Source organism: Pithys albifrons, chromosome 7, assembly GCF_047495875.1.
Source record: "Pithys albifrons albifrons isolate INPA30051 chromosome 7, PitAlb_v1, whole genome shotgun sequence".
NCBI lineage: Eukaryota > Metazoa > Chordata > Aves > Passeriformes > Thamnophilidae > Pithys > Pithys albifrons.
Window position 1 is genome coordinate 21,360,610 of NC_092464.1, and position 17,493 is coordinate 21,378,102.

Below are 17,493 nucleotides of genomic sequence, written 5' to 3' on the forward strand. Positions count from 1 at the left end.
AAATTGAAAATGCTGATTAGACACAGATATTTTTTTGAGACACTTTATGTCCTATTTTCATCTGGGATAAAATTAATTTTATTGCTAGTATCTGGAGCAGTTCTGTGTTTTGGATTCTGTATGAAAATAATGTTGATAACACATGGATGTGTTGGTCATTGCTGAGTAGTGCTTCCCCTAAATCAAGTAATTTTCTGTGTCTCATGCTCTGCCAGTGGGGAGGAGCACAGGTAGCAGGGACAGACCATAGTGAGGAGAGCTGACCTGAACTGGCCAAAGGGATATTCCCCACCTAAGAACATCATGCCCAGTTTAAATGGAGGGAGTTGGCCAGGTGGGACTGATTGCAGCTCAGGAACAGGCTTGGTATTGGTCAGCAGGTGGTGAGCAATTGTATTGTGCATCACTTGTTTCTCCTGGGTTTTATTCCTCTTCCTCTCTTTGTAATATTCCTTTTCGTTACCATTAGTAGCAGTAGTAGTAGTATTTTCTACTTCATCTAAATTATTAAACGGTTCTTATCTCAACCCATGGGCTTTACCTTTTCTGATTCTTCTCCCCATCTCAACAGGGATGAGGGGGTAGGGAGTGAGCAATGGGCTGTGTGGCATTTAGATACCAGCTGAGATTAAACCATGATGCCAGTGCAGCTTAAAGAGAGACAGTCAAGAAATAGAAGGATTAATCAGCAAAAATATGGCCAGAGGAAAAAACTTAGATGAGTGCAGCTCATTAAGAAAAAGGTGAAGAAGCCCCCTGAGACAGATGAAGAACCATCTCAAACGGAAAAGGTTTTAAAACAAATCAATACATTGACAGGTAAGGAGAAGGCAGGATGGCAACCAACAATCAGCTCTGGAGCAACTCAGCATGAAACTGCTAATTTGCAAGCTGCAATGCATCTGCTGTCAGAGGAACAGTCAATGGGCTGTATAACTTCAACTCTTATAAAAACGGCTCCAGAGTGATGCTGAAATCTAGAGAGCAATAAATCTAATGTTTTTACCTGGCAGCATCAGGAGGAACTGTGCAAGCAGCTGTGCTGGGTAGGATTCCACATGCGTTTTTTCCTGAAGAACTCATGAATTTAGTGGAAAGGTCTGTAGAATTTTACAAACATTGTGGATAAGGGTGATGCAGATGGAAGATTTTTGTCAAAAACTTTTGCATAATGATTACTGCAGATTCCTGAGAGATACCCTAAGAGGGCATGTTCTCACTGTTTTAAGCTAGAAAGCAGAAAATGAAAGAAATAATGGTGAGCTTTCACTGTGGAAGGAAGCTGTCAGTGACTGCCACAAGTATTTGCACACTGGCCTTTACTGTTCAATGTAATCCTCAGTGACCTAGCCCAGGCTGCCCAGGAGCTTGACAAAAGTTTTCAGGTGATATAAAATTATTAAGGGCAATCAGTATTAATGCCAAGCTTGAAGTTGCAGAAGGGTATTGCAGTCTTGGTTAACTGGGTGATCAAACAGGGAATGAAAATTAATGTCAGTGACAGCAAAGTAGGGGGAAAATAACTCATAGATTTTTGAGTCACTACGGATAAGCTTTTGAAAACATCGGCACAGTACTGAGCAGTGATCAAAAAAGTCGCTGGGCTATTTTTACTTTTTTTGAAGGTAACTGGGCACAAAACAGGAGTTCCCATTATGTCAGTCTGTGTTGCTCTAATGCACGTGTTTTGGAGACTGCATGTTGTCTTAGTCACCTTGTTTTAAATAGATTGTAGCAGAGCTAAAATGAGGAGTAGAGTGATGAGGATTATTAGGGTTACAGGATGACTTCTTGATGAGAAGACACTATAAATGTTGAAACATGCAGAAGCGCTGGAGGAGACCTACTAGAGAATCACAGAATGGTTTGAGTTGGAAGGGACCTCAAAGATCATCTAGTTTCAACCCTCTTGACATGGGTAGGGACACTTTTCATTAGACCAGGTTGCTCAAAGACCCATCCAATCTGTCCTTGAACAATTCCCGGGATGGGAAGTCTGTCAAATGAGAGGTGACACGGAGAAGTTGAATGCAGAATTATTTACCATGTTTCATAACACAAAAGACCTCCTGGAAAGGCAACAGAATGATCAGACAAAAAGGATAAAATAATCAAAAGAAAATGTGCCAATGTTCTTCCCTGGTATACTGTATTATGAAATACAGACTGTTAGAAGCTAAAACTAAAAAAATATTCAAAACAAGTCAGACAACTTCATCAAGGGTCTGGATAAAGCCATTGGCTCAAAAAGTTCCTGAATTTTGCTTTGCCTGAAAATAAAATCTATTCCAGAGATTGGAACCCTCTTTCTTATGCCCCTTTTCTCAGCAAGATCTGTAGGAGACTGGGTGGATCACTGATCTGATCCAATAGGGCTGTTCATATGTTGTTTTAAAGCTCTGGCCTTTACTTCCCCTCCCATCCACCAGGCCACCACTTTCAATGGATCCTTTTCATGACCATTCCGTATAACTTGATATAAAGAAGCTAAGTTCTCTGGAGTAGGTGACCCTTTCCCCTCTGGACAGCCCTGGTGAGATCCCTCTGTAGTGCCATGTCCCTTTTTGGGCTCCCTAGTACAAGAGAGAGATGGAGGTACTGGAACAAGTGGAGCCAAGAGCCACAAAGGCAATGGAGAGGTTGGAGTACCTGACAAATGAGTAGAGAAGGCTGAGAGAGCTGCAACTTTTCAGCCTGGAGAAGGCTCAGTGGGATCACATCACTGTGGATAAACATTAATGGCAGAAATACCAAAGACAGAGCCTGGCGCTCCTCAGTGGTATCTCCTAGCAGGGCTGGAGGCAGTGGGCATGAAATGAAATACAAGAAATTCTGTTTAAATACAAGACACAACTTTTTCACTTTGAGAGTAACTGAACACCAAACAGGATTTGGCCAGGGTAGATGCATATTCTTCCATTGCAAGAATTTCCCACCTCAGAGCGTTCCTAGATCACAGTCCAATATTTTTTAGCCTAAAGCAGCAGGGAAAGTGCTTTGTGCTTTTGGGCAGCAGTGGGACAGGCAGGCACTTCCACAGCCGCCCAGCCGCAGGGCACTACGAGCTGAGGGCAAAACTGGGGGCAGCAAACCTGTCACGTACTCGAGGAAGCATCATCAAAGAAGAGCAGCTGGAGCAGAAGGTATGTTTGCAAGAAAATCTCCAATTTTCAAAATGAACTTTAAAAATATGATAGTGATAGTTTACAGTAAGTGGAAGCCAAGGTATTTTTGCAGTATTTAAACATTAGCTAGGGATGAGGATGGAAACCTGGCCTGCTCATGGAATGCTTCACCCAGCAACTCCCCATATTACTCAATTTTGCCTGTATAATAAAGCTGGTTATAAAAGGTCAGAGCTTTCCTAGCCTGTACATTTCTTGGACACCCATAAATTCTATAGTGTGTCCTACACTGGGAGATCTTGGCTTAAAATGATGCCCTTAATTTGGAAAATATGGACTTTGAGTTTGGTCATTCTCAGATCTCACACACGGCCTCCACCTCACTGCTAGGTGCAGACACACATGCACCCATGGGAACTCCTGCAAGATTCTTGCACTGGGTCTGGCCCAGATGGAGTTCACTGTCTTCATAACAATCCCTGGGGCTCCGTGCTTTGGATTTGTGAATAAAACAGTATTGGTGACATAACAATGTTTTGGCTGTTGCTGAACAGGGCTTACAAGGCATCAAGGCTTTTTCTTTCCCACTGACCCATCAACAAGTTGACTGGGGGTGCAGTTGGGACAGCTGAACTGAACTGGTCAAAGGGCTATTCCCTACTGTACAAAGTCATGCTTAGTCAGCTCAATCATGAGCAATAAAGACTGAAGTAAAGGAAGAAGAAGCCTTCCAAGGTGGCCATGGATTGGACACCAGCTGGGCATTTGTCTGCCTTTGGGGCATAGAGTATGATTGCCCTTATTTTTCCTGGAGTTTCACCCCTTTTTATTCTTCACCTGTTAAACTGTTTCTAACCCTATTCACAAATTTTCTTACTTTTGGTTTTTCTGTTTTCTCCCCCATCCCACTGGGAGGGACAGAGGGAGCAAGACGCTGTGTACATGCTTGGCTGCTGGCTGGGTTTAACCCACTACTCCTCTCCATCCCAAACATCTTTTCATTTGTTGTTCGCCAAGTCTGTGACATCTTCCTGGACTTCAGAATCACAGCCAGTAGCAGCGAATAACTGAAGAGCATTTCTTGGAGAAACTGGTGTCTCTCCTTTTGTGGCCTCACCATCTCTCATGGTTCACTGCAGGCAAGGACCCATCAGCAAGTAGAAATGCTCCATGCAGGCCACCTTCCCCTTGCAGTTCATGTCACCCACCACAGGGAGACAGCTGCAATACGTCTATGGAAAAGAAATGCCAGGCTGAAGTGCTTGTAGGCAAACTACGACACAGCACTGTGCAGAGAAGTGGTGTGGGCTTGCCCTTGCCTGCATCAATGAGTTTGGTTGCTGTGGACTGAAACCCACACACAGCTTTTACCTCTGGCTGTCACAGGGGCCTGGGGAATGGCCTTAGACTGAGTGTGAGGGTGCCTGTTAGCCAGAGCATGGCTGCCCTTAGTGCAAAAGAAGGGAACAGTGGAACAAAAGATGCAATATGCTGCAGAGAGACAAAGAATCCTAGGATGAAGGTAACTCTGTCCTGTTGGATAACTGGATTTTTCCCTCTTTGTGCTGTAGCCTTCCTGGCTGAAGCTGGGAATTTCACTTGAACTGTACTTTGCAGTGGTACCCTATAGCGTATGAGATTCATTTCATGAGGACTTGATCTGAAATCCAGACTGGGAAAGTACCAGGATGCTGAAATACAGCAGACCTCTCTGGTGACATTCCACTTCTGAGCTTGGCTGCCGTGCTCCATGGCCCCTCATTTGAAACAGGGCTGACAATAACCCACCTCTCACAGGGGTGTTGCAAAGAACCACGAAGAACGGCAGAGGGTACACTAGAGAAAATCAAAAATTCAAACTCTTTAAAACAGGGAACACACATGCAGGAGGTCTTAAATGCTCTAGCAGTGAGCAATAGTGATTTCTGAAGTGCTGTTGGGTATGTGCCCTGCTTGAGACAAGGTCCATGAACTTAGAGCTGAAATCCATAGCATTATGAATTAGGAAGAAGTGACCAAATGAAGACTGAAGATGTAATTTCATTTTTGGCACTTTCTAATCCTGCATGTGTAAACTGCACTCAATTAAATGTCTTTTAGAGCAGCTTATTGTATGCAAATTACTTAAAAATTTTCAGTAATATCCAGGCTTTTCTTCCCCTGTAGAAGGATTTTAGAGTAAAAATCTCTGATTCTTGTTAGTGCACCAACAAAATTCTCTATCCAGACACTCAACTGCTCATCCTCTACAAACATGGAAATTTATACCCTATAGGTGCCTTCCCTTTCACCAGTTGGCCTAAACAAACCCTGGCCAGGAGCAGGAGCCTCCCAGCATCAGGTGTGCTCCATCAGAATGTGGTCTCCATGCAGCCTGGGACCTTGGTGACTGCCACCAACAGCCCTATGAGAGAGATATCAGCCACAAGTTTATCCATGCTCCTTGGGTTCCTAAAAATGATTGAGAGTCTACTGGATATGCTTTAATTGACTAATAGGAGAACAGACCAGTCTCAAAATGCCCAGTAACCCACTTTCATGTGGGATTTTGCACCTGCAAATAGGACTTTGAGTGTGAGCCCTGTAAGTGTTCTAACCACAGGCAGTGCTGGGCACCCTGCCTGGCATAGTGGGATTTGGCCCAGACCTCATTTGGGAGGTTTCACAATGGGCTAGGATGAGTGGTTTCCTACAAGCAGTTTTCTGAAGGTTCCTTGGGTGCTTTTGTGGCTTTGCAACCTGAGGCACTGCGATGCCATGCTCCCTCCACCAGCACTGCTGCATAGCTTTCCATCATGCTGCCATCAAGCTTCAACCAAAGTTTCATGACCATTTTAAACCTCACAGGTAAACATTCAGGACCCCTGAGCAGTCTTGTAGCTATTTCCTTCATGCACTTAAAAACATACACATGTTCCCACCAAGTACAGTAGGCCAGCAGTGAAAGTACCAGAGTGATCTACAGATGTAACAGATGAAAAGAGGTGTCACAGGGAGGGGAAGAAAGAAGGCCAGAGCCTTTGGCTGGGCCAGAACTCTGAGCACTCTGTGAGCCAAATACATGTGTTCAACTCTGAAACACTAGACAAAGAGATGAAGGAGATGAGAGAGAGAAAGAAAGAAAAAGCAAGAAAAAGGAGTGAGAGAAAGAGGGAGAGAAAAATAAATTTGCTCCATCCTAAAGCAGACCCACTGGATGGCAAAAGTGCATTTAGCTCTATGTTCCCAGGGGCTTGAAATATGGAGCCTCTGCTAACAGTTTCTGTGTTTTGCAAGATTATTAAAAAAAGGAAAAGAAGCTTCTGGCAAAATAAACTAAATGCAAGGGTTCTTAGTTACCTGGAGAAGTAATATTATTTACAGTAGGATCAGCTCACAATTTTTTAGGTAATCACTCTGTAAGCCCACAGCAACAGCAGCTTCACAGTGCTGTTGGAGGGCAGGACGAGTGCCCGGCCATCGCTGGGAGCTGCCCCACCTGGTACAGCTGCTGCCTGGAGTTATTAGGATGTCAAATACAGTTCTGAGGTCAGTTGCTGGCTCAGCACTAAGCAGCTTTCAGTAATTATACGCAAGTGTAAGACTGGTGCCCCTAGATCAAACAGTGAAAAGTGTACAGTCACCATTCGCTCTCCTTTCCACCATGAGGCTACTTTCACTCTAGCACAGCGTGCAGGTTTTGGAGGTTTCCTATCCCCTTGGCAACTAGGTTTATTTATTTTATTTTTCTGTTTATTCCCAGGACTGAAAGCTCTGCCACATACTTCTCTGTGCTTTGAGTAAACCCAAACACAGAAGTGCCAGGAATAACTCCTTTGCTACACTGTCAGTTCTTGATACAGTAACTTCTTTTATCTATTGAGTGAAACGATCAAAGGCAGCAGAAAGCAGTGAGCCAGGTAGCTGGCAACAGAGCATTTGAAAAACTATCACAATTCATGTAACCTCCAGCAGTCAGTATGCATCTCAAAAAGCACACTGTGCTGCAGGTCTCTGCCTAGACCTACTGAGGGTCCCCACTGTTTCCTGATGGAGTTGCCTCTGCCTGCCCACACACTGCCAGATGCCACTGACCAGGGTTCCCACACTGCTTCAGCTGTAACAAATGGCATTAAACATTGGCCCAACCTTTTCAATATCTCAGATCAAGAGAAATATTTCAGTAGTCTGCAATAGGCAGGACATCAGCCTCTTATCCCACTCTTGTCCTGGAAAGGCTGTAGACACCTGTGCCTATTAAGTGTTCAAAATGAGATTTTAGACATTCCCAGAGGTGTCACTTTCATCCCATGCAAGCTCATTTGTGCTTTTTTACGTGGTGCCTGTAATCACTGCAGCATGAAAGAGGTTGGTTCACTCTCTCAGTTTTTAGTGAAACTATCCTACTCACTATGCTGGGGACCAGGTTGAATCTGTTCTGCTTTGTAGCAAGCAGCAGCTGAGGCTTGGGTCCAGGCACTCTCATCAGTCACTTCTGGCTCTTTTGCATGGCAGAGTCACCAGAGAACACAGGATCCACTGGAAGACTTTTCTCTTGAGTAAGCGACATATCCCACCTATATAGATTTGTATGTTTTGCTGAACATCAGTCCAAGTGAGGTGTAACAGCAAAAACTCCCCTCTGTCCTGCTAGGAGGTGGAAGTTAGAGGCTGAAGTTCTCTGTGACATTTACTAGAGAAAAGTGGGGTAGGAACAGCACTACCATGCCTTATTTGAAAATTCAGGCACTTTTCTGCTTTGAAGAACAGCTTCAGCACTGCTCCCTGGGTGGTTCAAAGACCTAAACTGCCATCACACCCAGGCTCCTACACCTTCAAGTTGCAAGATGGACACCTGCATATCTGATCTGTAGAGGGTTTCAGCACATCCCAGGCACTGCCCATCTGTCTTTAGCATCCTAGCTGCAGGTCTCGTAACCTGGTGCTGCAGGCAAGAGACCGGAAAAGCAGACTCTACTGCCCCTCCCTCCAGTGCCTGTACTGCATCCAGTTAGACATGAGTTCGAGCCAAGGGATGAACTAAAAAGGATGGAAAGAAGCAATTTTTCACCCCTGTTAGCTGGGGCAATACTGAATTTTTCTTACAGATCTGTTCCCAAGTGCTTGGGAGAGAGTCTGTACAACACAGAATTACTACCCTTACCTTGAATGAGCACTGAATGTTATTCATATTTACTGAACAACACACAACCCATTTGCTTTTACTCATTCTAAAAAATTGTTACCTCAGTAAAAGCTTACAGGAAGCAGGTTTTACAGAAGTGATGCAGAACAGAGCCACTACCTTCGGGGGACTGTGCTGAGGTCTTGTCTAAATTTGAGAAGTACATTGCTTTGCAGAAGAAACTTTAAATGTTCATAGAGGACTTCAACCTTTCACTTCTGCCTCTCAGAAGACTATGACAAGCCAGATGGAAGCTTTCTCTTTTCCCATTCTGCTGCACCTACACTGATGTTCGACAAACACCACCAAGCATGGTGGCTCTCCTTCCTTAACAGGGGTTTAAATACTAGAATCAAGTCAGCATTAAGGCAAGTTAGTCTGTCCCAACCCCCCCTCCATATGAAACCTTCATTTAGCTTCTGTAACACAGACAAGCCTTTGGGAACTAGTCTTTCCTGGAAAATGAAGTCAATACATCAAGTCAGCTGTTAACATGTAAAGGTGCTGTCTGAGATAAGGGCTTGGCTTGGGTGAACTATTTCTCTGCTACATAACTACTATGTTTTATAGAGCCAAGTTTTAAGGTATTTTGGACCTTCTAAGCTCTTAGTAAATGGGTTAACTAGTATATGGAAGCAAGATTAACTTTTATTAGCTTGAAGTATCATATTTTATTCAATTGATAAGAAATATCATAATACATTATGTATCTGCCAGTCATAGTCCATTTTAGTTGGTTCCAAAACCTAAGCAGTAAATGAGAAAGAGTTTATCTAGTTAAACTGAAAAAACAGCATTCCACACAGCCAGTACTAGAGATGTCAACTGTATAGTAATTCCAGCATTATGTTGTTATGGCTTTCCAGAAAGTCATGAAGTTAAGAAATTAGAACACATCAAGAGCCATTTTCCAAAGATTTATTGAAGTAGCGACAGGTTGCTCATACTGTGCTGGAAAAAAGCAGTTTTATTGAATTCTGATACTTAAAAACAGTATTGCAGCACAAGATATTGCTATTTGTAAACTAGACTCCATTGTAAACTCTAATCTTTCAGGGAGAGTCAGTTTGCAAGATCTAAGACCTATTTCTTAGCATAATCATCTTGCGCTCATGGAAAAACTGCAGAAAGGCACTTGAAAGCTGTTTCTTCCTTTAAGACATGGACTTTTTCAATCTTGCTGGTAAGAATTTCTCCTGCATTAAGAAGTATGCATTCTTCACTTCAGCTTTACTCCAAGTCATCGTGATGCTGGGAAGTTTCATTAATAACCTGATGAAAACCAGAAACAATTGCATTAAGTTTCAGTAGGAAGATTGCTGGGGTTTTTTTAGAGTTAGAAGTGGAACATCCAGTACCACAAAATGTGAACAAATGGGTATCAGCTCTCACTTCTAAATGAAAAGTTCTAGTTTGTAAAGAGTGCGCAGAAACCATTTAAGCTTTATTGACTTAGACAGACAACAGTATCTGATCCCAAACAAGTAAAGTACCTGTTTGCTGCCACATTTCCTAAGGAAATCTTTTGAAAACTGCTAACTCAAGTGAACTTAAATGCTCAATACACAGGTAACTGTCAGAAACTTAAGGTTTTATTATCAGATGAATTTTATGAACTTTTCCATGGGACCCCGTTTGTTACAACTGGATGTGAAGTCACACATCTTGGACTGCCAAGTGCTGTTCTACTCATTACTACCAAATAAAGGCTGCACTAAGGTAACCAGATGTGATAGAAATACAACTACCCACCTGTCCATCTCTGGTTTCGACGGTCTTAATTAGAAGTGTCCTCTTTGAGTGAGTGTCAACCATTGGCTGAGACTCAATGTTGGTTTCTGCAGAAGAAAATGTATTATTACCAACAGTCTAGATGAAGTGCCTCCTCAAAGAAATGAGGTGTAAGATTTGAGTGTTTACTTTCAGAATTCCAATTTAGTACACAAAGAAGTACCTGGCTCTGAGTAAGTCAGTCTTCTTCATATTGTCCCTGTTTCCCTTAAAGAACCTTCAGCAGGCATCTAAACTAATCACTTGCTATGTACTGATACTTAAAAATTTCAGATTTCCAGGAACACAAGAGCTCCTGCCACCCAAGGTTAAGTAATTGCAAGTACTCTAGTTATATCCAAGAAAAACATTCACAATCAACTACACTTACACAAGTTCAAAAACCAGCATAAAAGAAACTATCCAGAACCCTCTTGGTCATGACAGAACAACTAGCTACACCAAAATAGCAGAAACAGCTTACCTCTCAGGTTCAAGGAAGCAAAGGTTGGAATAGGCATGTTAATCCTAAAGGAAAAAAGAAATGGATGAAATCAGACATGGGTATAGAGTGTCTACGAGTAATTGCCATTTAGAAAAGTGTCTGCATGTGTCTACCTGCTCTCTTCACCCTCCAGCAGTTTTCTGTAGGTGGCAATCTCAATATCAAGAGCCATCTTTACATTCAGCAGGTCCTGGTACTCGCGGAGATGGCGAGCCATTTCTTCCTTCATGTTCTGAATCTCATCCTGCAGACGGCCAATAGTGTCCTGGTAGTTAGCAGCTTCAACAGCAAAATTCTCCTCCATTTCACGCATTTGGCGCTCCAGGGACTCGTTCTGGGAGAGAATAATGACATCAATCACTGCTGCAGTTCAGCCACTCTTCCCCACCCTCAAAATCCACAGCATTTTTAAAAAACGAAAGTTATGCTACATTGGTATCCCTTCTGAAAATGCCCAGACATGTCCCAAATTTGTCAACTCTTCTTCCCCTTCCAAAGTCAAGGATGGTTATTCTGCTACACAACTTGAGGTGTGCTATGTATTGTGTTCTACCATGTGGGAAAGCAATCCCTTACAGTGAGCCAAACATATGCAGTACAAGTCAGCATGCAAGCAATCTGCAGTGAGGATATCTGCAGGTGTACTAAACACTGTTGAATCCATTTCAAGTTAGCCTTTAAGGGAGTCGGGTTCTAGCAACAGCAAGATTTGTGCCTGCTTTCCACTGCTCCTCTAGTTTTTTTTATAGCTTCAGCTGTACCTGACAGATGAGCCATAAACACTTCCAGCCAAGTGCTACACAAACACTGAATACTATAGCAAGAGAATGAACTCAGTCTTCTAGCTTAAGTAAAACTAATTCAGTATATCACTCTAACCAATGCAGTGTCATGAATGCAGGCAAACTGATCCCATAGCATCCTTTTCAAAAAGTACTAATATGCTGCCATATTGCATGGGGAATCACCTGCATTCACATCTAAAGCAACAATTAAACTGCAGTGGAGTTTTTAAAGCTGCAAAGGGAAGAATGTACCAACAACTTCTGTCTTCTACTTACGCTCCCCTTAAGAGCATCAACTTCGCAGGTGAGAGACTGGATCTGTCTGCGGTACTCATTAGCTTCTTGTTTGGCCTGGCGCAGGGCATCATTGTTCCTGTTAGCAGCTTCGGAGAGATCTGCAAACTGAAAATCCCCAGTCTGGTTAGCACAACACTTCAATAGAAATGGTAAAACAGACTTTCTGTGGACATAGCATTTGAGGGTGCCTGAAGCCATTACAAATGTTCACACCTGAAACATTTAAATACTAGTATTACTCTTAAAATGCTTCTTTATTTCTAATTGTTATATTGGAATTCCTAGCACTCTTTCATATTTGTTTCCCCACCCTGTATGTTTCCCACCTTTTCACCATTTTTTCACCCATTCATTCAGTCGTTTCTCCACTACTTCATCCAACATCTATTTCCAGGTACAAGCATGGGAAAGACTCCAAGTACGCACCTATTATTTTGGTGCTGTACTTATGGCACAGAATGTTTTCACTTGTACTCTTTCCAGACTAGAGTTTAAAAATTACTGTGTCATGGCTGTGTTCATGTCCAGTAAAGAGATAGAGGAAACAACCAAGTGCTACAGCAAAGCTGTTATGTACAAGTTTTGAGTGCCTGATGCACTTTACTTACTTTGGACTTGTACCACTCTTCAGCTTCCTGAAGATTCTTAGCAGCAACGCTTTCATACTGCTGACGAACATCACGCAGGGCAGCAGTGAGATCAGGCTTAGAAACATCCATATCAATTTGGATGTGCTGTTCCTGGAGTTGGGCCTGCAATTCTCGGATTTCCTTAGAGAGATGCAGACACTTAGTGTTATTGCACAAAAGCATACAGAACATACACAGGTGGGGACTCTGGGACAGAACTTATTTGACTGCCAGACAGTCACCATCTAAAATCAGACCTTGTTATTCAGCTTACCTCATCATGAAGCTTCTTCAAGAATACAATTTCTTCTTGCAGGGACTCAACTTTGCGCTCAAGATCAAGACGTGCCAGAGAGGCATTGTCAACATCCTGACCAGAGAGAAAAATGATTCACAGTCTTATAAAACTGAGATAGAGAAGTCTTTTGCAGCAAATCCAGCAGTCTACAGACTGATGCTACCCCTAAGCTGTTTGGCAAGACAACAAGAAATCAAAAGATATAAGAAACCTTTTTGTCATCTCCTCCTCTAGCCAGAAACCATTATATGCACCTTTATTGTGATTTTTGTGAACTATACAGCATATGCATCTTCGCCGACATATTGCTGAGCATGATCCAGAGAACACGGATAATGGTGGGTGTAAATCCTGCCTGAAATTAAAGCAGGTACTTGAATCAGAACTCAGCAGTAAGTGCTTCTAACTTGACTATACTGAAAAAGAGTTAGTCTTGCAAACTTCCATTCTTTCCAGTGGGGCTTAAAAGGGCAACCCAAATACCTACATGCCTATCAGGCAGCTTAATTTATGGGCTCCTTGGTGACCAACCACAGAGTCCTTTAGGCCCACAGATCAGTTTGAAAACACACTTGTAAAAGCTAGTGAGGTATATAGGGGAACTACAGCATTTACTTTTCCAAGCAGTTCAACAGGTCTCCCTTGAGAAAAAGAAGGTATGAATATGAACACAAATCGAGTTACTCATCATTGCCTACACCCTCACAGCTGCTGGCAAAGACTCCACCTTTTGCTGGACAGAGATAGTCTTAATCAACAGCAAAAATTCATTTAGGGCATAACAGAAGACACACCATGAGTGTCACATGGGAGCAGCTTGAATTAGTTCAAAAACATAACTTAAGGCTAAATATTGATGGGTAAATTTTTTACATTTTAAATGTGTAGGACAACTAGTTTGCAAAGGGGACGATTGTTCCTTTCCCAACGGTTACTTACACAGTCGCATGCTTGTGCTCACAGGGTATTAACATAGCAGGTTTTCACAGCTTACTCTAAAGCTATTTTGGATTGCCCAAAATTCCCAATCAGCAGTTCTTACCATTATGACACCTTTGACATAAGGAGTGTTTTCTTTAACCTTCTAGAAAGCCATTCCTTGGAGGGTAAAGTTGTTATTGTTCCAGAAGAATTCTTCTGTTCCCTCTATCCAGCAAAATACTCCTTTCACGTGTTATTCCATTACTTCTCTCAAATCCAGTTTTCTACCCCACAGTTCATACTGGCTCTTTTCAGTTCAGGGAAAGAATTTCCTAATTAATTTGTTCTCCTGCCCACAAAAAACTCTCAAGATCATTCTGGCTGAAAATTACATGGCTATGACCCAACACAATCAGTCAGATATCCAAAGAGTTTCTAGTGGATTTTATAGAAATCTGCATCCTGAAGACTACTAATTTTTTCATAAAAACTATCTACAGGATTTTTTGGACCTTATAACAAATTGAAAGAATCTTCAATTGAAGACACAATATATTGTATGTACTTTACTACATGCTATCATTTATATATTCCCATCATTAAGATTCAGTGTATCAGTATTTCCTAGATGTATGGAGAGCTACATAAATGAATAAAGTACTTGTAGCCTGAGCAAAGTAAAAGTCATAGATAAAAACCAACTGGAGTACCCACTGATTTTATCCTAGGAGATTCTTTAATGCTAGCCATATAGTTTGCAGGCTGAGAATCTCTGTTTACTTCTGACAAACCTCCTGATAGCCAGGAGTTGACCTGTTAGTCTTGTCATAGGTTCAAGACCTATTCCTTGCTGCCAGAGTAGCTGGCAAAGCTTCAATAAATAACTTTCTCACTAATTGTGATGCTTGTTTTGCTCCAAAGAACTCACCGAACCTTTACACTTACTTTATGCAGTACACCCCTCAGCACACGAGTAAAATCACATCTTTGCCCAGAAGAATGGAATTAACATTCAGTACATGAGTTGAACAGTCTCTGAAGCATGCAACTTTTGGAAATAAAAGCTCCAATATTGGTTCACTTTATTTTAAAATAATGAAGTATACAACTGCTCCATCAAGTAAAAAGTAGCTTTGATGCTACATCAGAACAGCAAAATATCTGCAGAAGTGTTCCAAATCCATGTATACAACTTTCCATTGCAAGAATATAATAGTTTAATAAAAAAAGCTGGGCCATTTTTTCAAGGGAAAGCACAACAGGATACTTCAACTTCAGAGTTCTATGAATTTAATTTCACTTTCAGGAGAACAATACTGAAATGGATTTAGTTTTCAAAAACCTGGATGTTAACCCTATCCTTCCCAGTAAGGAAAAATGAGGTATTACTGTTGTTCAATGAAACACACCAGCATGCAACAGTCGTGTCAGAAGTGGATTTAGTGTAGAGTTTCCACACACTATGACTTTAATTCTTATGCTACACATTATGAAGTTAAATGGATCCAATTCTGACTGTACCAAATGCACAGATCTGCTAGAGGTTGAGCCCCTGAATGACCCCTTTCCAAACTGCAGGGAAGAGCTGGACAATGACTGTGAGATATGCACAAAGCCAAGTTCACTTTAAAGCCTAGAGCCTTCATAAAGTTCAACTGGTCTGAAATACTGACATGCCCAAAGTACACCAATTAAGTATAAAACATTAGGTAAAAGCCAAATTTAAGTCAACTGATCCTTCAACTCAATTCAGCAATGAATCAGAGTAGATCAGGTTGTCTAAAAGTGAAGTTAAATGCTTTTGCATGGAATTTCACGCTGTGTTAAATTGGCTTACCACTCGAAAACCCCATAAGCTTAATTAAGGCAGTATCTCAAACTGTTTTGTTCCAAACTTCTGTCTCCAGAATGCCAGTGGAGACTGATTTCCCAGGCTCTGAATGGGAGTAGGTGTTTCAGTTTCCACACATTATCTCACGGAGACACCCACTATCCTTCAAGGACTATAAATATACTGCACTCAAAAGCCTTGCCCAGGGAAATGCTGGCAACCAAGTGGTGATTTTCTGAACGGTGACTTCCACCAACGCCTGTGAAGAGCTCTGGGACTAAGTCAGCCTGTACCCAGCTGCCTGGAGATAAGGGCAGTCACTTCCAGCCTGAAGGAATGCTAACAATGCTGTTTTACACCAGCAGTTTTAGGGAAGAGACCTTGTTTTGAGAAGGCACATTCCTAAATATCTCCTAGTCCAAACAAGGTTTAATCTGAGTTGAAAGCTGGTTTTGCACAAGTGAAAACCTGAGCTTAACAATTTTTGAACACTGTTTGCACAGTTGGTTCTGGTTGTCACGTAGGTGTCAGTTTATCTGGACAACAACATAGCATCCTATAGAGACTGAACTCTAGTCTAACCCGCTTCCTAAATTAACTTCTTTGTTTTACAGAGGATTAAATTCCATGTTCTTAATGGACACCAGAAGAGGCAAGCTCGACTGCTGTGACCTCATCCCAAGGAACAAATTGTCTACTTGTCAGCAGACAACACCCATGAGAAAAATTTTAAATTTGAAACTGTTGTCCAGTAATACACTGACCAAAGTGATTCATCAGAGAGGAGCTGTTTTGTATAAAAAACTGGATGATATATATGATAGACATATTTTGCTAGAAATATGCCCACACCATTACACATTTACTAAGAATGCAGCCCACTGTGCCCTCCCCTCCGACACAAAGGGGTCTATTATTTCAATCTGCTGCCACTACACTTGCCAGAATGCCTGTATCTGCATTCCACGGTGAATCCCATAGAAACCATTAATACCCTTCAGCCAAGCGAGCAGATGGCCCCCTTTCACTTTTATTGGATCGGAAAGTGATTCCACGTTGGAGCGTTTTTTGTAAAACAGGCTAGACTCGGATAAAGCAAGACAATAGTTTCCCTCCCCTTCCCTCAGACGACAGCAACCCCCTAAAGAAAACACGGAGGGTTTGCGTGAGAACTGACGGACTCTCTTTGTGCGAGGCAAGCAAACTCCTGCCGTGCCACCCTCCGTCCCAGGCACCCCCACCATCTCTTGGGCCCTCCTCTCTGACCGCTCCCCTCCCTCCAGCCCCCACTAACCTGTCTGAAAGACTGCAGGGTGTTCTCGGCCTCCTCCCTCTGAAGCATCTCCTCTTGCAACCTGGAAAGGGCAAAGCAGAGATGAAGAGGGCGCGGGAGGTCCCCCAAACCCTCGGCCAGTCTCCCGCCGGCCCGGCACCGCTCGGGATGCTCAAGAGCCGCCTCGGCGCAAGAGGACGGGGCGCGGGGGCGGCAGCGGGAGGCGCCGGCCGTCCGAACCCGAGTTCCCCCGGCACACTTACTTCTCCCGCAGCCGCATGATGTCGTCGGCGAGGTTGTCCCGCTCCACTTCCACGCGTGCCTTGTCGTTGGTGAGCTGGTCCACCTGTCGCCGCAGCTCCCGCATCTCCTCCTCGTAGAGGTCGCCAAGGCGGGACGTGCCCTTGCCCTTGAGCTGCTCCAGCTCGGCCAGCAGAATCTTGTTCTGCTGCTCCAAGAAGCGCACCTTGTCGATATAGTTGGCGAAGCGGTCATTAAGCTCCTGCAGCTCAACCTTCTCGTTGGTGCGGTTCGCCTTGAACTCCGTGTTGATGGCGTCGGCCAGGGAGAAGTCCACGGAGTCGTGGAGCCGCATGGGCGGCATGCTGCTCCGCACCCGCACCGACGTCGCCTTGGTGGCGTACATGCCGCCGGGCGAGGCGGACACGTACCGAGCGGTGCTGGGCCGCAGGGCGGTGCCCAGCGAGTACCGGCTGCTGCTGGACGTGATGTAGCGGGTGCCGGAGCTGGGGCGGCTGCCCCCGCCGAACATGCGGCGGTACGAGGAGTTCTTGGTGCTGAAGCTCATAGCGGCGGCACGGGCTTTGTAATCCGGGAGCGGAGCGGAGCAGGGAAGCCCGGGCGTGCGGCAGGCAAAGAAGGGCGGTGGCCGAGC

At 43.5% G+C, this 17,493-nt stretch overlaps 1 protein-coding gene across 1 annotated transcript; it reads right to left on the reverse strand.

The window, feature by feature from the left end:
* Positions 1-9,191: 9,191 nt before the first annotated feature.
* VIM (vimentin) lies at positions 9,192-17,493 on the reverse strand. The gene is made up of 9 exons (XM_071560259.1): positions 16,862-17,493; positions 16,620-16,680; positions 12,550-12,645; positions 12,255-12,416; positions 11,626-11,751; positions 10,678-10,898; positions 10,544-10,587; positions 10,042-10,127; positions 9,192-9,561 (listed from the first exon to the last, which is right to left on the reverse strand). Exons 1-9 carry the CDS (start codon positions 17,404-17,406, stop codon positions 9,520-9,522), a joined length of 1,383 nt encoding a protein of 460 aa, XP_071416360.1. The 5' UTR covers positions 17,407-17,493; the 3' UTR covers positions 9,192-9,519.

Bases quoted from the DNA above. Each gene is read 5' to 3' on its own strand.
- VIM (XM_071560259.1), bottom strand. From the start codon at position 17,406: ATGAGCTTCAGCACCAAGAACTCCTCGTACCGCCGCATGTTCGGCGGG. The intron at 12,646-16,619 runs GTTAGTGGGGGC...CTCTCTGGTCAG, and splicing joins CCCTGCAGTCTTTCAGACAG to GATGTTGACAATGCCTCTCT. The intron at 12,417-12,549 runs GTAAGCTGAATA...CATCTCTCTAAG, and splicing joins TGAAGAAGCTTCATGATGAG to GAAATCCGAGAATTGCAGGC.